Source organism: Leptonychotes weddellii, chromosome 15 (assembly GCF_054177405.1).
Source record: "Leptonychotes weddellii isolate Sample4059 chromosome 15, ASM5417740v2, whole genome shotgun sequence".
Classification (NCBI taxonomy): domain Eukaryota; kingdom Metazoa; phylum Chordata; class Mammalia; order Carnivora; family Phocidae; genus Leptonychotes; species Leptonychotes weddellii.
In genome coordinates this window covers 49,293,745-49,312,706 of record NC_138383.1, presented here as the reverse complement: position 1 = coordinate 49,312,706, position 18,962 = coordinate 49,293,745, and the positions used below count along the sequence as shown (strand labels likewise).

General features: G+C 58.2%; 3 protein-coding genes across 4 annotated transcripts in view; 2 read left to right on the top strand and 1 right to left on the bottom strand.

The window, feature by feature from the left end:
- FXR2 (FMR1 autosomal homolog 2) overlaps positions 1 to 18,962 on the bottom strand; it is a 126,668-nt gene that overhangs the window by 59,894 nt on the left and 47,812 nt on the right. The gene's annotated exons all lie outside the window — the stretch shown is intronic.
- WRAP53 (WD repeat containing antisense to TP53) lies at positions 300 to 10,969 on the top strand. Its single transcript, XM_006738943.3, has 10 exons — positions 300 to 910; positions 1,080 to 1,178; positions 1,433 to 1,544; positions 8,642 to 8,730; positions 8,951 to 9,041; positions 9,149 to 9,281; positions 9,839 to 10,047; positions 10,260 to 10,363; positions 10,482 to 10,616; positions 10,708 to 10,969. Exons 1-10 carry the CDS (start codon positions 531 to 533, stop codon positions 10,952 to 10,954), a joined length of 1,599 nt encoding a protein of 532 aa, XP_006739006.1. The 5' UTR covers positions 300 to 530; the 3' UTR covers positions 10,955 to 10,969.
- EFNB3 (ephrin B3) lies at positions 12,941 to 18,707 on the top strand. Of its 2 annotated transcripts, none has more exons than XM_006738886.3 (5): positions 12,941 to 13,181; positions 15,319 to 15,611; positions 15,802 to 15,894; positions 16,008 to 16,112; positions 16,535 to 17,453. In XM_006738886.3, the coding sequence occupies exons 1-5, from the start codon at positions 13,060 to 13,062 to the stop codon at positions 16,942 to 16,944; spliced, it is 1,023 nt and encodes a 340-aa protein (XP_006738949.1). In that variant the 5' UTR covers positions 12,941 to 13,059; the 3' UTR covers positions 16,945 to 17,453. The 2 variants fall into 2 exon arrangements, with proteins under 2 accessions (XP_006738949.1, XP_081661898.1); XM_081805772.1 differs by having other exon boundaries at positions 12,945 to 13,181; positions 17,323 to 18,707.

The following is an 18,962-nucleotide window of genomic DNA, read 5'->3' as shown; positions in this document are numbered from 1 at the left end:
AAGCAAAAGACGGTCAAAACCTGTAAAATCAAATATAGCGGTGGCGCCCTCTGCAGGTGGCGGGGGGAGTAGGTGCTTTAAGAGTGCCCGAGGGAGACGGCAGGGGGAGCGCAGGCACTTCTCGCCGAGGCAGAAACTCTCGGACTACAATACCCAGCAGCCACCAGGAGCCCCACGGCTTGATGGGAACGGTAAGCCTGCGTGACCCGCCCCTCCCGTGGGTCGCCCGCGAAATCTGATCCGGGATGCGGAGGTCCAATGGAAAGGCGGGGCCAAATCCCGCGAGAGCGAGCGGCTCTTAGCGACCGACCCGGCGGAGAGACGCGGTGCTTGCAGCCTCGGCTTGTCCACCTGTCCGGCTCGCCTCCCGGCTCGCCTCCCGGGGGTCTTCCGCCCCCTCCCGGAAGAAGGAGGAAGGCCCCGGCGCGTTCTCCAGGTCTGCGTCCGGGAGCCGAGCGGACTTTGGGGTCGTGTCGGCCACGCGGGACGAGGGTTGCGGCCGAGGCCGGTGTCCCTGCTTCCTCGGCAGCATGAGCGCACCAGGGGCGCCCGGGTTAGCCCCGGACTGCCTTGCTGCGGACCAGGCCCCCGCTCAGGCATCCCCGACGGAAGAAAATACGGATGCCGAAGTGTTGCCGCCACCACCACCGGCTGGGGACGACCCTCCGCGCTCGTCCCCGGATCGCACGGCTGGTTCCCAGGAGCCGGGGGAGGGCGGCTCAGCTTCTGCCTGCACCGCCCCGGAGGCGGGCTTCGCTGCTCCTAGCGAGTTGAGCCCTCGAAGCGAGGAGCCAGCACTTTGTGAAAACGTGAGCCTCCCTGCAGAAGAAGCGAACGGGCCAGAGTCGCGGCCCGGAGAAGCCGTGGAAGGTGTGTCTGAGGACCCCGCCCTGGAGGACGAGGGATACGCGTAAGTGGTGATGGCAGGGCCGTCGGGGCCCGAGGGGATCGGGATCGGGAGTGGGAGATGCGTGGAAGTGCACTGCACGCGTATCCGCCCGTCCTCAGCCCCACTTCTGCAGGCCCGCTTCCTGCTTGCTTTGCCGACCTAGTTTGTTGGCCCCCCATCTTCCTTCCAGCACTTGGAACTACAGCTTCTCCCAGCTACCTCAGTTTCTCAGTGGTTCCTGGTCGGAGTTCAGCAGCCACCCCGAGAACTTCTTGAAAGGCTGTAAGTGGTAAGTAAGGATAATCTGGCGGGAGATAACCGTGTTCAGGATTTTCACCATAAAACAACCCCGGTTATCTGGGAGAAGGAGTAAGAGTTCTCTTGGACTGAACTTAAATTTCGTCTAGGATTATGTGTCTTCTGCTTTCCTCAAGGCTTTGGGTAGGGTGGGGGCTTACCTACCCCAGGCATAGGCTGAGTCTTAGCCCCGCACTTGGAAAACAGAGCCCTGTCCAGCTTTCTAACTCTTTCCCATTCCTACAGGGCCCCTGATGGTTCCTGCATCTTGACTAATAGTGCCGATAATATCCTACGGATTTATAACCTACCCCCGGAGCTGTACAATGACGGGGAGCAGCTGGAATATGCAGAGATGGTAAGGGTAGGGACTACCTGTGACCCTTCACCAATGCTGCCATTTCAGTCCTTCAAGTAGGTGGAGAAAGTTGAGTCCACATGTTTCCTGTTCACAAACAGAACATTTCTTCATGAATGTACGCAGGTGGCACTTGCTAGCCAGGATGTGAAGTTTAGAGAGGTGTCCTTCCTTCCTTGAGTTGTGGATACTTGTTTTCTGTAAAAGAGTAGTGGGTTTCTCAGGGCAGTATTTAATTGACTTACAGATGTTTGCTGAATGACCGCCAAAGGATCAGTTACTGTGTTTGGTGCTGGGATAAAGTGCTGAAGCAGACAGGTGAAGAGCTTGTTTGCTTTCTCTTGTGGAAGCTAGACGACACACACGTAAAGCGATAAATAACGAAGTTCATCACGCATTATGCTAAATGCTGTGAAGAAAAGAAACAGAATGAGGAAGGACTAACTTGAGGAGACCACTTTAGATAAGGAAGGGGCTCTCTGAAGAGGTGATATTTGAGCTGAGACGTGAAGGATGATGGGATCAATCATGTGAGGGGCTGTAGAAAGAGCATCCCAGGAAGAGGCAGTGACATTACAGAGCCCCAGAGTGGAGCAGGAGCTTTGTGTTTTCAGGGAACAGAAGGAAGGCCAGCGTGCCTGCACTGAGGCCAGTGAGGGGGAAAGTGTGAGGATGGATCCCATGACCCGTGACCCATGTCGGATCTGATGGGTAGACCATTTGGAGTTTGAAAAACCAGAGGAGAGTTTTAAAACAGAAGAGCGAAATGATGGCTGAAGTTTTTAGAGAATGGATTGTGGTGAACAAGAGTGAAATCAGGGGGATTCATTGGGATGCATCTATCATGGTCCTGGTGAGAAACGGTGGTGGCTCGGGCTAGAGTGGCAGCCGGAGAAATAGAGAGGTGTGGCTGATTCAAAGTGTATTTTGTAGGACGTGGAGGTCAATTGGATGTGAAGGTGCAGGGAAGGAAACAATCAAGGGTCCAGGTGTTTACAGCCAGGCAGGTGGTGGTACGATTTAACTCAGGAGGAAACAGATATGAAGAGGTATTGGGACAAGTCAAGAGTGTTTAGATCTGTGAAATGTGAAGCTAAGGGAGAAATTGGGGCTGGGGGTGTACTTTGGGAAGCGGAGAAGCATGTAGATGGTACCTGGTATCTTGTGAACGGATTCAGTCTTGAGTGTAGCTGGAGAAGGAGAAGGCTCTAGGGCGCCTGGGTGGCTCAGTCGTTAAGCGTCTGCCTTCAGCTCAGGTCATGATCCCAGGGTCCTGGGATCGAGCCCCACATCAGGCTCCCTGCTCAGCGGGAAGCCTGCTTCTCCCTCTCCCACTCCCCCTGCTTGTGCTCCCTCTCTCGCTGTGTCTCTCTCTGTCAAATAAATAAATAAAATCTTTAAAAAAAAAAAAAGAAGGCTCTAACAGAGCCCCGAGCGCTCCAGCAGATGGAGTGGAGGGCAAGAGGGATGACAAAAGCAGGGGCAGAGTCAGGTCTAATGCTGTTGAGGGTGAGACAAATTTAGAGAATGACCCAAGAAGACATTAGTGACCTTGGCAAGAGCACTTTCCGAGGAGTGATGGAGGCAGAAGCCAAGTAGGGCAGGGGGAAGAGGAGTTGGAGACAATTCTTTGGAAAGTTTTCTTGTGGATGGGAGTTGAGAAATGGGATGGTGACCAGAGGGAATATGGGGCCAAAGAAGGGTTAATGGGGTGCTTCTGCAGGGTCGGAAATAACCCAAGAGACAGGGAGGAACTGATGCTGGAGGAGAGAGGGGGTAGCAGGTCCCTGAGCGGCTGACTGAGGACAGGATCCGGAGCACAGCAGAGGACTTTGTTAGGTGCAGAGTCCTCTCTTGCAGTAGGAAGTGAGGCAGCTGCTCAGTGGTTGGAGGATTTCCACATCTCCTCACTTGACTTTTCAGTGAAGCATGAAGGGAGGTTATCAGTTGAAGGAAGAGGGTCTGTGGGGAGAGCGCATAAGGTGTGAATGATTGGTCCCGGGGAGTAGGAAATCAGAGGCAGCAAGGAACGTGGTAGCGTTGCTGTTCTGTGCTCAGGGCCCACTGGAAATTTGTTGCCACCCATTTAAAGTGAGGTCTGGTGACTTCATTGTGCATCTCTCTCTCCTCAGCAAGTGAACGGGCTGTATTTTCTCTGTACAGTGAGGATGAGCATCGTGGCGCCCAGCTCATAGGCTAGTTGTGAGAATTAAAAAAAATTAATGTAACGTGTACGAATCGGTGCCTATTTTGTATTCAGTAAACGCTAGTCGTTGGTATTAGTTGAGTCAAGCATGGAATAGGAGGATCATGGGCTGGGATTTGCTGGCAGTGAAAAACAAGGGTGTCCTTAGAGCATCTGCAGAGGGTGTGTGTAGTTGGTTGACTGGAATGTAAAGCAGGTAAGGAAATGGACTGTAAATGCGTTTTTGATGAAGCAGAATAATTGTGGTGGTAGAAATAGAGCAAGTCAGCTGGATAGGTCGGAGACGGTAGTTGGAGATTGTGGTATGACAGGGCCTGGGACTCGACTGTGGGAGGGGCGGCCAGGGTCAAGGGAAGGCCGTGGCTCTGGGTGCTCCGGAAGGCAAGCACTGGGAGAGACCAGAGTGTCGGAGGGACCCACTCGTTCTTTCATTGATTCATTTGGTGAACACATTTTTGTTGAGCTCATTCTATGGGCCAGGCCCTATTTTAGGTGCTGGGGATTAGTCGGGAACAGAAACAGACACAAGTCCCCCCGTCTTCTTTGCGCGATAGCTTATAATCCAGTGCAAGGAATAGAAAATAAAGAAATAACCAAGTAAAAGGTATACCTGACAAGTGCCATGAAGAAAAATAAAGCAAGGAAGAGGATTGGGGCAATGGACTGCAATTTTAAAAAGGATGGTCAAGGAAGACCTTGCTATTAAGGTGACATTCGAGCAGAGACATGAAGGGAGGAAGGGAGTGAACTGGCTGACATCTTGGGGAAGAATATGCTGGGCACAGAGAGGAGCGAGCTCTCAGGGTGCTGTGGGAGTGAACGTCACCGAGAACCACAGGAGAATCTGTGGGGAGTGAGGCAGGGAGCTGGTCTGCCTCCTTGCGCTCGCCCCTGGTTCTTGCAGCAGGAACCGGGGGTGTCTCAGGGCCGGGCGGGCATGCCGGGGCTCTCCTGCAGGAGCCCAGGAGCGGGGCTAGTGAGAAGAGCCTCTGGAACCATGGCAGGTTGGGAATGGATTGCACCAGCTCGTTTATGAGAAACAGGATTATTAAGGGAAAAACCATCATTAGCCACCACTCTACAAAAGTCAGCCCTTTACGTTTTTGTCCATTCTTTTCAAGCTGTGTACTGCAGGGAAGCTTTTTATGTGGTTATGATCCTATAGCAGATGGTTTTGTAGACTGCTTATTTATTTATTTATTTATTTATTTTAAGATTTTATTTATTTATATGAGAGAGGGCACATGAGAATGGGGAGGGTCAGAGGGAGAAGCAGACTCCCCGCCCAGCAGGGAGCCTGATGCGGGACTCGATCCAGGGACTCCAGGATCATGACCTGAGCCAAAGGTAGTTGCTTAACCAACTGAGCCACCCCGGCGCCCCTGCTTTTTTATTTCTTAACAGTCGTATCCTGAGTGGTTTCCATGGTGCTTTGGTCTCCATAGTCGTGTGTCCTGGTGTCCGATGCTGCGCTGGGTGCCTCTGATCAGTCAGTCCTGTACCTAGTCCCGTTTCACACGTCTGGGTTTCCAGGATTGTTGTATCATAAATTATTCAGTGACCATCTTCATGTGTTTTGATGGAGAGTCTTTCCATAAGAGACATTTTATGAGTAAGGGATACTCCGGGTCGGGAGTACCCCGTAGTTGTTTCATGTCTCGTGATACCAGTAGCCGACTTGTCTTCAAGGCTCTCGTGCTTTTTGCTTTTGATCTGCTGTTAGCAGTGTGAGTGTACCAGATCCATCACAGCTTCGTTCATTAGAGAATTTCACTTTCTGTGTCTGCAAGCTCAGTATTTGGAAATGGACACAGTTAGTGTAGGTGGGGAAATCGGGGAAGGCCGATTTTGAGTATTTCCAGATACCCGTTTCTTCTTCCCAACATAGTTTCCTAATTCCTCTCTGACTTTTCACAGAGCTTTCTGAAACTCCCATTCCTAACTCCCCAACCTCGGCCCTGAGTTCTTTTCCTACCCTGGAGCTTTTGCTCGAGGCCTTCACTCCCTCTAGCCCAGCCAGGGGAGACCGCACATCCTCTGTGCCCTGCGTATCTCAGGTTCGGTGGGGGGGCTGTCCTTGTTCCTAGATGTTATATTCAGACAATTGTGCTCTCTCTTTGTAAAAACTTTTCCTTTGAGGCTTATGCTCTGTGAGTCTCTTTTATCCACCAAGGACATTAACACCTCATGGCTCTCCTGTGCACCCCAAGTCTTTCCACCATCTTGGTGACCTTGGGTATCCAAACCAGAAGCCCGGGTCTCATCCTTTAATCTTCCTTTTCCCTGACCCCCACATCCAATTAATTGCCAGATTCCATCGAGTCCCCCTAATCTTTCGGATCCATTTGCTTCTTCCCACTCTGCTGCCCCTGCTTTAATTCAGGTCTTATTATTGGGGTCCTTATATTACTGGAACAGTCTCCTGTCTTTGTTTGCTCATTAAGACATTTGTCATTGACTGCTGATAATATACTAGGTGTTGGGGAAACAGTGGTGAACCAGACAGATAGGATTCTTGCCTCCTCTGATGGGTGTGGTGTGGAGTGAGGAGCACGGAGGGCTGTAGGAACCTGGAGTGGGGCAGCTTGCTCTGCTGAGGGGTTAGGGAAGGCCTCCCAGTGGAAGAAGCATCTAAGAGACCAGAAGAGTGATTAGGATTCAACCAGAAGGAGTTGTTGAGGGAGGTGAAGGGAGAATATTCCAGACCTGGATGCTAGTGAAAGCCTGCAGATCGAGGGTGTGGTGAGTTGGCACCTTCTGGGGACTGGGAGTCAAAATGGTGGGATATAGAGATTTTAAAGGAGTGAGTCCGGAGGGATGAGCCATGAGAGGTGAGTAGGGGGTAGCCACCTGGTAAGGAGATTGGGGTTTATACTGAGGGTTACGTGGACTCATTAAACGTTTTAAGCGGGAGCATGATGCTGGACAGAATGCCAACTTAGCAAGGCCTCTGGGGCCTGCCGTGGCTGCAGCGTGGAGAACGGATGGGCAGCTTGGAGTGTGACGGTGCAGGGAGGCCTGGAGAACTTGCAGAATTGCAGCGATGTTAGCAGGAGGGCGGCGGCTTGGCACGGGACTGGAAGGGAGTGCACGCGTTCAGGAGCGCCTGGAGGCGGGCCTGGCGAGGTTCGTGTCGCCAGCTGCTCTTTGGTCAGGAGTGGAAAGGGAGCGAAGAGCCGTAGTGGTCCGGGCTGGTGCTCGGATTGGACGCTTAGACATTTGGGTGTGGAGCCCGGGGGGAGCAGGAGGTTTGAAGGAGGCGGGAGCTGGGTCCGTCACAGACCAGCTGAGTTTGAGGTGGCTGTCGGCTGCGCGCCTGGAGCTGCGTGCCGGGCGGTCTGATAAGTGGGTTCAGAGCGGAGACGCAAGTCCTGGGGCATGACGTCACGCCGAAGGCCAGGGAACAGCTGACAAAGGACGGTCACCCACTGTCTCAAAAGAGTCCCTTCACATCAGTAAGGACAAGATAACAACCCGGTAGAAAGAGGAGCAGAAGTTACGACAAGGTGTTCTTGTGTGACCTTGAGCACAGGTCGCCAGGGCGGTGCCGGTTTGTACCACGGTGGGGTTCTCTCTCTCAGCCGCCACCTGGGAAGAAGTCGAGGGTCTGGCATACAAGAGGACGCCGAGCACCAGGCACTCACAGGCTGCCGGTGGGAGAGTGGATCTGGGGGGGGGGGTGGCATTCGGGCCGAGCGTGGCTCCCTCTCGCGGGGCGGGCGACGAGCGGCCGTAGAGCTGCCCTCGCACCCCTGCTCCCGAATGTTGAAAGCACAGCCACCGGAATGCGGAGAAACGCCGCGACTGTCGACTGTCGCAGAGAAGGATGGTGAGCGGGGCTGCCCAGCGGCGAAGGTGCCTGAGCTGTGGAGCTCGGTGTGTCACCGTGGCCACGGCCCCCGTCACAGAGAGGTGGACCGTCTGCACCATTGGTACTAAACGGAAAGGCATGCAGGACAATGGTGTACTTCGCGTTTGGGTGGTGGTTTTTTCTTTTTTTTAAGATTTTTTATGTATTTGACAGAGAGAGACAGCGAGAGCGGGAACACAAGCAGGGGGAGTGGGAGAGGGAGAAGCAGGCCTCCAGCGGAGCAGGGAGCCCGATGTGGGGCTCGATCCCAGGACCCTGGGATCATGACCTGAGCCCAAATCAAGAGTTGGATACTTAACTGACGGAGCCACCTAGGCGCCCCCACTCCCCCTGCTTGTGTTCCCCCTCTTGCTGTGTCTCTGTCAAATAAATAAATAAAATCTTTAAAAAAAAAAAAAGAATGTATTTCTAAAGAGATGGATGAGAATGATGAATTCAAGATAGTGTTTACCTCTGAGGGAAGGTTTTCTTGGGAAGAAGTTTTTAACTGTTTTATATTTTATTTTTTAAGCTGGTTGGAGGAGTCACAGGAGTTTCTAAAAATACTTCTTTGCTGGGCAGCCCTCTCAGGTCCCCTCTCTCTTCGGGAGCTTTGTACCATCGCTCCATAAACTTGGTTTTGCTGCCCACCAAAAACCAAAAAAACCTTCTGTGCATGTTTGAACCGTTTAATAATTTTTTTAAAGGATCAAATGGCATCTAGTAGGTGCTCAGTAAGTATTTGTATCAATGGTTGGTTCTTGGTTTCTTTGTTGGGATATGTTCTTTGCTTCTTCCTAAGCGTTTAAAAAGCAAAAGGATAAACCTGTATGGCTTTGGCGGCCCAAATCTGACATCAGAGTCTGAGCTGACCCTGGAACATTGAGATCAGGATTCTCTTCTTCATATTAACCCCGCCTGCCTTCTGCCTGCTTAAGTGCCGACAGACAGCCCCCCCCGCCCCCCATCACGGTACTGCTGGAGGCATGACGGCCTCCTTCTCCTGCCAGTGACCCAGGCATCCCCTGCGTCTCTGTCCAGGCCCCTGTCCTTCGCATGGTGGAAGGCGACACCATCTATGATTATTGTTGGTATTCTCTGATGTCTTCAACCGAGCCAGACACCTCCTAGTAAGTGATGTCCTTTGCCTGTCCCCGCCTTCCCTTCCCATCCCGTCCCCTCACCTCTGTTTTAAGGGGACCCTCTACTGAGAGGGAGCTAGGGGTGCCAGGGGTTTCTGGGGGAGGACAGCTTGGTGTACCCTTCAGATGCAAGCAGAGAGGGCCGGTCAGTTGGCTTCCTCCCCTTCCTTTGACAGCACCGGGACCTCAGTGTCCGTGTCTCTCTCAGCGTGGCCAGCAGCAGCCGGGAGAACCCCATTCACATCTGGGATGCATTCACCGGAGAGCTCCGGGCTTCCTTTCGGGCCTACAACCACCTGGTAGGGACCTCCCCGTCCAGGCCCAGGGCTCATCCTGGCCCCGCTCTCCCTCCTTGGGGACCGCTGAGGCTTTGCTGGGCCTGTTTGCAGTGCTTTCCTGCCCTTAGGACGAGCTGACGGCAGCCCACTCGCTCTGTTTCTCCCCGGATGGCTCCCAGCTCTTCTGTGGCTTCAACAGGACCGTGCGCGTCTTTTCCACGGCCCGACCTGGCCGTGACTGTGAGGTCCGAGCCACATTTGGTAAGCATCTGTGCCCCCCAGGGGAGGAGGAAGGAAAAGGGCACCGCCCTGTGCAGAGGGGCCTTGTGCGAGCCAGGGGACCGGGCGTGGCCCATCATCTTCAGGACAGCTCAGGGAGGCAGGTTGTACTCAGTGGGCAGAGGAGAAAACAGGTTTAGGGAGGGGGTGAAACTGTCCCAGGGTCAAGCTGCACGGTAAGGAGCTGCTTCACTCCTGAGCGCAGGCTCTGTCGGCGGTGTCCCTTTCGCTCTCCAAAATCTTGGTATCTCTAGGAAATTGGCGGTGAAGCTGTTTCATTTTCCTGTAAGCCTTCAGCTTTCCATCCCTCCAAGATGACACAGGTTTGAGAAGGAAGAAATAAGTCTTGAGCACTTCGGTCCTTTGTGGGGATGGAAGGATCTGGGGGGCCTCAGAGGTCTTTATCCTGCTGTGACAAACGGGGCAGGGGAGGCGTTCATTCCCGGCTCATGGGACAGGAGACAGAGATGCAGCTCTGATTAGCCCGCTACTGTCAGGTGTCCTTGCCCTCTGCCCAACTTTGTTCCTTCCCTGTCTAGCCAAAAAGCAGGGCCAGAGTGGTATCATATCTTGCATAGCCTTCAGCCCAGCCCAGCCCCTCTACGCCTGTGGCTCCTACGGCCGGTCCCTGGGTCTCTATGCCTGTGATGGTGGCTCCCCTCTTGCCTTGCTGGGAGGACACCAAGGAGGTGTCACTCACCTCTGCTTCCACCCCGATGGCAACCGCTTCTTCTCAGGAGCCCGCAAGGTAGGGGTCACGTCCCGAGATTCCAAAGAGGGTGCACAGAAGGCAGGAATGGGGACGTAGTCCGTGCTGTGTTGGGGGACAGACGTGGGAAAAAATTAACCCAAGCTAAGGGAGCGTCTGTAAACCTTGAGGGAAGCAGGGATGTCTTGGGGGGTGGAGGGGGTGGGCAGGGGAGGGATGGACTCCAGGCCCCCCCTGCTCTGTGTCTCCAGGATGCCGAGCTGCTGTGCTGGGACCTCCGGCAGCCTGGTCACCCACTGTGGTCCCTGAGTCGAGAGGTGACCACCAACCAGCGCATCTACTTCGATCTGGATCCGTGAGTGACCAGGTCCTTGCGGCCCAGGGTACCAATGCCCCAGGGCTGCCGGAGCCCAGCTGTAGGTCCCAGCCCCGGGGGTGAGGACTCCGTGTCACCGGGCGTCTCTCTCCCCCAGGACTGGGCAGTTCTTAGTGAGTGGCAGCACTAACGGGGCTGTGTCTGTGTGGGACTCCAGCGGGGCTGCACAGGAGGGGAAGCCGGAGCCCGTGCTGAGTTTTCTGCCCCAGAAGGACTGCACCAATGGAGTGAGGTGATCCCGTGCCGCCCGGCTCTGGGGGCTCAGGCTGGGGGGCGGGGGGCGCTGAGGTGCTGACGTGCCCTGCGCGCCTCTCTCCCCGCAGCCTGCACCCTAGCCTGCCTTTGCTGGCTACTGCCTCGGGTCAGCGCGTGTTTCCGGAGCCCGCGGACAGTGAGGACGACGGGGAGCAGGGCGCAGACCTTCCCCTGCTTTCCATGCGCCACGTCCACCTTGAATGTCAGCTTCAGCTCTGGTGGTGTGGGGGGGGCCCCGACGCCAGGGCGGCTGATGCTCGCCAGGGCAAGAAGGGGCCGGGGGAGACGGAGGAAGGCGGGGGCGAGTTTGTATAAAAAGGTTCTGTGTGGTACCGGAGGCTTTGTGTCTGTTTTTGGGAGGCGCATGATGGAGATGGGGCCGGGAGGGGTACCCGCGGGCTCCCTTGTCCAGCAGCGGTAGGGCTTGGCATATTGTTCCCCAAACCAGGGTGAGAGGTGGGACTAGGCGCGAGCCAATGGGGCTGCGGAGCTCGGTGTGAAGTCAAGGGAGTGGGGGTGGGGCTCCATGCCATTGACTGGCGGGTTGCTAGGCAACTCGGTAAACTGAAGGGGGAACCTGTTTGAAATCTCACTCCCAAGGTGGGGGCGGCAGGGTCAGGGTGAGCGCGGCTGAGCAGCGGTGGCAGGCGCCGTGTGTCAGACTGCTGGGTGTGACTGCGTGAGACCGTGCAGACAGTGACAGACAGGACGCCCGCTCACTCGAGCGGCACGCTGGTTACCACCACCCGGCAGCACAGGGACCGTTACTCAGCGCGGGGGGGAGGGGAGCCGCAGGGCCCCCCGCCCGCCTCCCCTGGGCTCCCCCAGGAGGCAGGGACTGAGTAGCCCGAGTCAAGGACACACACGAGAGGGCAGAGGTGCCGAGAAGCACAGACGTCCCGTTCTAGGTGCGGGACCGGGGCGGGAGCGGCTCAGGCGGCAGCTGTCACCGGGCCTGTGTCTCCGTTTATCTGCTCGCTTTGGGGGTGGGGGGCGGCTGTGTGGTTGCAAGCAGGGGCTGCTCCCCACCCCCAACCTCGCCAAACACCGAGAAGGGGGCCCCTAAGAGCCCTCGGGCAGGGGATCTGACGTGGGACCTCGCCATTCTGCAGAGCCAGGGGCCTGGAGGCCTGCGACGGCTGAGCGGGGCGAGGAATGTCACCTCTGCCCAGAGGTGCTGAAAGCGAGGGTTCTTACACCCGAAAAGGCAAATCCTCCTCCCTTCCCCCAGGATAATTGGAAACAGCCCTTCTGGCTGATGTGGGTTTGGGGCTGTAGGTACTCCCTTTCCTCTCCCCCGGCCCCGGTTCTCCCCGCCGCCAGGCAGCGAGGGCCCCGGTTTGCCCCCCCGAACTCTTACCTCGCACCCAGCCCCAGGTAACGGGGAGAGGGCCCAGGAGGAGGAGGAGTGCGGCGACCCGGGCCGGGCGTCCGCCTGTGCCGCCCACTCCCCGTGTGACCTTGGGCCCGTCTCGGCACCCCCCCCCCAGGCCCGAGCCTCAGTTTCTTCATCCCCACAATGGGGGCCCGGTGGCTCTGCCCCTCCCACTTCACACAGGTAGTCGTGACGACCAACTCAGCCCACTTTGTAAAGTGCGGAGCCTTCAAGGTTATTACTATTCTCTCCAGACCTGCCGGGAGCCGCGGCGGCGTTTCGGGCCGGGGTGGGGGGGCGGGGGGAGGAGGCTGCGGGAGCGAGAGGGGCTGGGCTCCTCCGGGCGGCGAGGGCGAGCGCCTTTCTGGATTTGGGCGCGGAAGGTTCCAGCCGCTCGGGCGGCCCGCGGGCCGGAGGGCAGACGCGCCGGGGCGGCGGCGGGGTGGGCGGGTGGGGTGGGGCGGGGACAAAGGGGGCGCGGGGGGCGGTGGCGGGGCGCGCGGGAGGGGCGCGAGGTGAGGGAGGTGCGGGGGGCGTGGGCTGCGGGCTCCGCCGCCCGTTCCGACGCCGGCTCCAGCTCCGGCTTTTCCCTCCGCCATCCTCTCCCCATCCCCGCCACTCCTTTAACTCCCCCCTCCCGGGCTCGGCACTGGTTTCCTCCCCGAGCCCGCTGCCCTCAATCCCGGCGAGGCTGGGGCTCCGGCTCGCGCCCCTCCCTCGCTCCCTCGGCCGGCGCCCCATGCCGCCCCCGCCCGGCCCCCGGCTGCCCCAGTCCCCCACTTAGGTCGGCCCTGCGATCCCCGGGTGCCCGAGCGCGGGCCGGGGGCGTAGGGCGCCCGCAGGCGGCCCCTGGAAGGGCTCTAGCGGGCTGAGCGCTCCGCGGCAGGGGCGCGGGCAGAGCAGGAAGCGGGTCCGCGTGGGAGCGGGGGGCGGCCGCCGCCGGGGTGGTCGGGGCCGAGCAGCCCGGGCCGCCGAGGCAGTCACCGCAGGGGGTTGAGCGACTTTGGGGGAGTTGGTGCCCCGCCCCCCAGGCCTTGGCGGGGTCATGGGGGCCCCCCGTTCTGGGCCGGGGGGCGTGCGAGTCGGGGCCCTGCTGCTGCTCGGCGTTTTGGGGCTGGTGTCTGGGCTCAGCCTGGAGCCTGTCTACTGGAATTCGGCGAATAAGAGGTGAGTGGCCCCGGGCTGGGGAGACCCCACACCCTTCGGGCAGGCAGTAGGGGCGCTTTGGGGATTTGGGGGTACTGGTTCTCGGAGCTGGGAGGAGGCCGGAGGGAGGGGTGCTAGTGCTCTGATGCGAGCTGACGGGTAACGACACAGAGGTGATCTTGGGAGCCAGACTCCTGGGTCGCAGACAGACAGAGCTGGATGTGGGTGGCGACAACCATGTGTCGGGAGTTGGAAGGACCCCACAGGGGCAAAGATCCGAGAAAGTTCCTGGGTAGCCGCCTGGAGGGTGGTGGAGTGGTTATTTGGGTTTGTGAGGGACCTGTGTCCTGTCGGGGGCTGGGCTTGGAGGGAGCCTGGTTAATGTCAGCTCTCGGGAGAGCCGCTGAGTAGGTGCCGCTGAGCGCAGAGGGGAAGGGCAGGGTGCCTCCCTCCCCAGAAGGGACTTTGTGTAGACGAGGGGAGGGAAGGGGGCTCCGCGTGGGGGCTCTGGGGACATCTCACCCAAGGCTTCTGGACTCTCCACACCGTCCGTCCCCTAATTCTTGCCCACAGCCAGAGGGTCAGTGAGCCCTTGGCGGATGGAATTCCCGAGCAGAAGATACTCCTGCCTTCCTGGCGTGGAGACTTTTTTTTTTTTTTTCTGGAAGAAACCTGGAGCCCCTTTCTCTCTTGCATCTAGAGTCCCGAGGACTCCCTTGCCACCTCCCCCATCTTTGCTGCAAACTCTTCCATCAGACCCTCTGTTCCCTCCCTGGCATGCTTGCTTTGCTCTGAAAAAAGGCCAGGGCTCGCATGAAACTTCAAGTCACACTGGGTAGGACGGAACCCTTGGGAGGTCATCCAGGTCCCTGGCCTCCATGCAGAGCCCTCTCCCCGCTAGCAAAAGAGTTCTGTGTTTTGCAAACTTCCCACTTCCCTGGGAGAGGCTGTGTGAGGCCACGGGAAGGGGTAGGGGGTGGGCTTTGGAGCCCACCACATCCAAGATCTCAGTCCTAGCTCTGCTGCTTTCAGCTGTGTGGCCTTGGGCACATCACTTAACCTTTCTGAGTTTGTATCCTCAGTCCTCACACCTTTCATGAGGATTAGAGAGGTAAGGTGTTTGAACATATTACATGCTCGTTAAAGGAGAACTAGGATTATTGTTTGTCTTCTCTTGACTTCCCAGCTTCCCTCCCTACTATGTCTCTTTGGGTATAATCTCAAATATCTTTTCTCAGTCTGCTACCCACCAACTCCCAGCTGCGGTTTGAGTATCAGGTGCAGCCTGAGGATCTAAGTTAGGCTTATTATAGGGTTGAGCAGAGGGAGGTAGGGTGCTGGGGGCTCTTTGGGATGTGGGGTGGGAGGGAGTGGGTCATTTGGGAGTCTGGGAAGATCCTGAGCAGCCGTCTCCCCTCCCCCCCGGGGACCCAGCTCTGGGACCCCATCCCCATTCGTGCACAGGGAGGGGCTGCAGTCAAGGGCAGAGGGAGGCGTGGGCTTGTGGAGGCTGTGGTTAGGAAAGTCAGTTCCAGAGCAATAGGGTCCTTTCCCTAGGAAGTCTGAGCCCCAGGGCAGGAGGGGTACTGAGCAGGGAGATGTCTGGGGCAGCTGACCCCCAGACCCTGCTTCCCATTGGCCTCATTGAGGGCCATTGCCAGACCAGGCATTTAACTCCTGTCACATTGCCTGGCTAACTTGGGACACTGGTCCGGATTACCCTCCACACTCGGCACCCCCCCTCCAAGCCCCACCCCTCCTTTGCCCTGAGATCCCTCAAATTCAGTGGTGGCCTGGGGGAAGGGGAGGCTCTGCCCCCATGGTTGACTGCCGTGGAATAGTGAAATCACCTGGGATGGGTGGGCTGTGTGGTTCCAGAGAGGCCAGCTCCTTGGTAACTGGCATCCCGTTGCCATGGCAACGGGGCTAGTGATGGAGCGAGAGATGGCAGTGTGCGTGTGGCGAGGGCGGGCTGGAGAGTGCATTTGGGCACACCAAGGGGCTGGAGACCTCTGAGCCTGGCTTCCTGCTGCTGCTGAGTCCTCAGGGCCTGCCCTGTCGAAGGCTGGCCTGCAGGGCTGTGCGGCGAGGGAGGCGAAGCTCTGGGGGGCCAGACCGCTGACACCTCTCCTCGTCCACCTGGCCCTCCTCTTGACAGGTTCCAGGCGGAGGGTGGCTACGTGCTGTACCCGCAGATCGGGGACCGGCTCGACCTGCTCTGCCCCCGGGCCCGGCCTCCCGGCCCCCACTCCTCTCCCAATTACGAGTTCTACAAGCTGTACTTGGTTGGGGGTGCCCAGGGCCGGCGCTGTGAAGCACCCCCTGCCCCAAACCTGCTCCTCACTTGTGACCGGCCGGACCTGGATCTCCGCTTCACCATCAAGTTCCAGGAGTATAGCCCTAACCTCTGGGGCCATGAGTTCCGCTCGCACCACGATTACTACATAATTGGTACTGCCGGGCAGAGGGCAGGGTCCAGGGGGAGGTGCCCCCGAGACTGAGGGCAGAGGAGGAGCCCAGAGAGACCCCTGATTCCCACCACCGCCCCCCTCCCCGGGGAGGTGTCAGGGCCCGGGAACGGGGACGGAGTAGGGGCTCGGCTCTGGACTGCCAGCCTCTCCCTCTGGCTCTTCTCTCCCAGCCACGTCGGATGGGACCCGGGAAGGCCTGGAGAGTTTGAAGGGAGGCGTGTGCCTCACCAGAGGCATGAAGGTGCTTCTCCGAGTGGGACAAAGTGAGTGGGGGCTGGGGCACACCTCCCAGGAGCTGAGGGAGGTTCGGGTAGTCCCGTATTGGTCAGGGGGCTGCCGTCTCAGCCCCTCTCTCTTGGGTCTTCCCCATCTCCAGGTCCCCGAGGAGGGGCCGCCCCCAGAAAGCCTGTGTCTGAAATCCCCATGGAGAGAGACCGGGGGGCAGCCCACAGCCTGGAGCCTGGGAAGGAGAACATGCCAGGTAGGAGCCAGGGGTCCAGCCTCCTGCCTTCCCCCCGCCTCCTCTGTTCTCGGACCCCAGCTGCCCAGCCTTCACCCTCTCCCTCCGCCTTCAGTTTTGGGGTGGATGATACAGGAAAGAGAAGAGAGGTTGGGAGGGTGGGAGGGGAGTGGAAACCAAATGAGGAAAAGACTCAATTAGAACTAATTAGCCAATTCAATCAGAGCTGTCAGAGAAGTAGGGAAGACTATTTGGCACCGAGCTGAAGGGCTGGACACACCTGGATTCTGAGTGGGATTTGGGGGGGAAGGGAAGGTGGGGTCCCCAGGGGGCTTGGGCCCTGCTGGGGGAGCCCATGGGGACCCCCAAGGCTGGGTGTCCAGATGCCCAGGTGGCTCCTTCAGCCCCTCCCCCTCTTTCCTCCTTCACCCCTTCCCTGCCAGGTGACCCCACCAGCAATGCAACCTCCCGGGGTGCTGAAGGCCCCCTGCCCCCTCCCAGCATGCCCGCAGTGGCCGGGGCAGCGGGGGGGCTGGCGCTGCTCTTGCTGGGCGTGGCAGGGGCTGGGGGTGCCATGTGCTGGCGGAGACGGCGGGCCAAGCCTTCGGAGAGTCGCCACCCTGGTCCTGGCTCCTTCGGGAGGGGAGGGTCTCTGGGCCTGGGAGGCGGAAGTGGGATGGGGCCTCGGGAGGCTGAGCCTGGGGAGCTAGGGATAGCTCTACGGGGTGGTGGGGCTGCAGACCCCCCATTCTGTCCCCACTATGAGAAGGTGAGTGGTGACTATGGGCATCCTGTGTACATCGTGCAGGATGGGCCCCCCCAGAGCCCTCCCAACATCTACTACAAGGTATGAGGGCTTCTCCTACCTGGCTCTCCCGGATCCAGCCCTTCTTGGGGGTGCTCCTCCAGTTTAAGTCATGGTTGGAGGGACACCTCTAGCATCCCCTTGGCCCCCTCGCCCCACCAGCTCCTGTGCCCCTGCTGTTGTGGACCCCTTCCCCATGTTTAGGATTCCTTAAGACTCCGGCCCTCGGTTGGCCGCGCGTGGCCCCCGCAGAGACTCAGCCTCCTCTTCTGACCGTGACCCGGCCGTCCTTGTGCCCCCCACACACCCAGAGCTAGGGGCGGGGACAGTCTGTCTTTTGGTTGGCACCTCTTCCTTTCTGCCTCTCACTGTTTTTCTCTTCTCTCTCTCTCGTATTCTCTCTCTCTCTTTCTCTCCTGTCTCTAGGTCTGTTCCTCTTTCCTAGCACCCCCCTCCCTGCGTCTCCTTTTACCTTTTCAGCTTCCTCTCCTCGGCCTCTCCCATCTCCCGGGTGGGGGGGACACAAGCATTCCCCCCCTGAGCTCCCTCTTCTGACCTCTCTCACCAACCGCTCCCCTCAGTCTGCCAAAAATGGGGGCCTTATGGGGCAGGCTCGGGCCCTCCACCCCAGCTCCGGGCACGGGCAGCGGGGCCTCCTTCTCTACCCTGCCGCAGGCCTATACATTCTTACTCCAGCCCATCTGGGGTGGTTGGGTCGTGACAGCTGCCGTGGAAGAAGTGTCCTGTTTTGTCAGTGGCCACGAGCAAGATGCGACCCGGTCGGGGCACACGTGTGGATTTGGTCTGATGCCGAACGGGCCCGCTTGGGACGGGAAGTGACTTGCTGCAGACAAGAAGTGCCCGGAGGAGGCCTGGACAGAAGTGGCCTGGCCAAGGGGCAGGAGCGGTGCAGCAGGAACTGGAAGTGCCTTCATCCAGGACAGGAAGTAGCGCTTCTGAAATAGGAAGTGGTCTGGCTGGAACTCCAAGTGGCTTAGTCTTGGGGGGCGGGGGTGGGGGCGGCAGATGGTTCTTACTCTGTGGAGCAGTGTGTGTGTTGGGGGGGGCCGGAAGTACTTCCTGTTTCAGGAGGAAGCCGGAACTGACCGTTAGAAGACAGGGTGGACTGAGGAGGATTCTCCCAGTCTCCAGGGGCACTTCCCAGGACCTCCCTTCCCCACTCCCTGTGCTACTTTTAGGACGGCTAAGGTGACTGCCACCAGGTGTAGCAGGCCCCGTTTGTCTTCTTCTTCCCTCTCCCCACCCCAGTATAATCTCTGTTAATCAACAGGACTGTCCCAAGAACCCGCGTGTTGTCCCCAGTAACCCAGAGGGCTGTCTTGTTCATCACATCGTCCACTTCCTCGTCCCTTCAGACTCGACACAGCTCCCTTCTTAGTGACCAAAATGGTGGCCTACTGACCGGTCTAGGGGACGGTGGTACTTAGCCCCTGTCACTGTTTCCATAGCGACCAGCGTGTACCTCTATCTGCCCCGTAGTGCACAGATTGGGTGTTGCCCTCTTTTGCTCCCGGCTCAGTCTCATTAGATCAGAGCTGCCCCTTGGGCACCACGTCGGCCACCTCAATCACCAGCCAGGATGGTTACTTTGTCGACCAGAGGTCCAGTCATCTCTCTGGTGCTGTAGCTCCCAGCTCCTTCCTGATTTTTCTAATCGCTCCTTCCAGAGAACAGGAAGTTGATATTGCCATGGGGGAGGTGGCGGGGTATGGCCGTCACCTCGATAGTTCTACTGTAAAAGGGAAATTTGAACAACAAAAACCAAAAAAATAAAAAACTTCAAAAGTTGACAAGAAGGCTGGAGAATGACTGGGCGGGAGTTGGGACGGAGGACGGGTAGAACGGCTTTCAAGCTGAGAGTTGGATCACATAGAGCCAAGGGGAAGGGTGGGGAGCCGGTTGGGTTGGAGGGGTGAGGGGGGTGATACATGGGGAAGGGATACTGGGCTGGATGGTTGGAGGGGTGAGGTGGACAGTACAGGGGGACAGGATACCAGGCTGGGTGGTTGGAGGGGTGAGGTGGACAGTACAGGGGGACAGGATAC

Coding starts and splice junctions, on each gene's coding strand:
- WRAP53 (XM_006738943.3), top strand. CDS start 531: ATGAGCGCACCAGGGGCGCCCGGGTTAGCCCCGGACTGCCTTGCTGCG. Junction 9,282..9,838: donor TGAGGTCCGAGCCACATTTG/GTAAGCATCTGT, acceptor TTCCCTGTCTAG/CCAAAAAGCAGGGCCAGAGT. Junction 10,048..10,259: donor TCTTCTCAGGAGCCCGCAAG/GTAGGGGTCACG, acceptor CTGTGTCTCCAG/GATGCCGAGCTGCTGTGCTG.
- EFNB3 (XM_081805772.1), top strand. CDS start 13,060: ATGGGGGCCCCCCGTTCTGGGCCGGGGGGCGTGCGAGTCGGGGCCCTG. Junction 13,182..15,318: donor TGGAATTCGGCGAATAAGAG/GTGAGTGGCCCC, acceptor TCCTCTTGACAG/GTTCCAGGCGGAGGGTGGCT. Junction 16,113..17,322: donor TGGGAAGGAGAACATGCCAG/GTAGGAGCCAGG, acceptor TCCTGTCTCTAG/GTCTGTTCCTCTTTCCTAGC.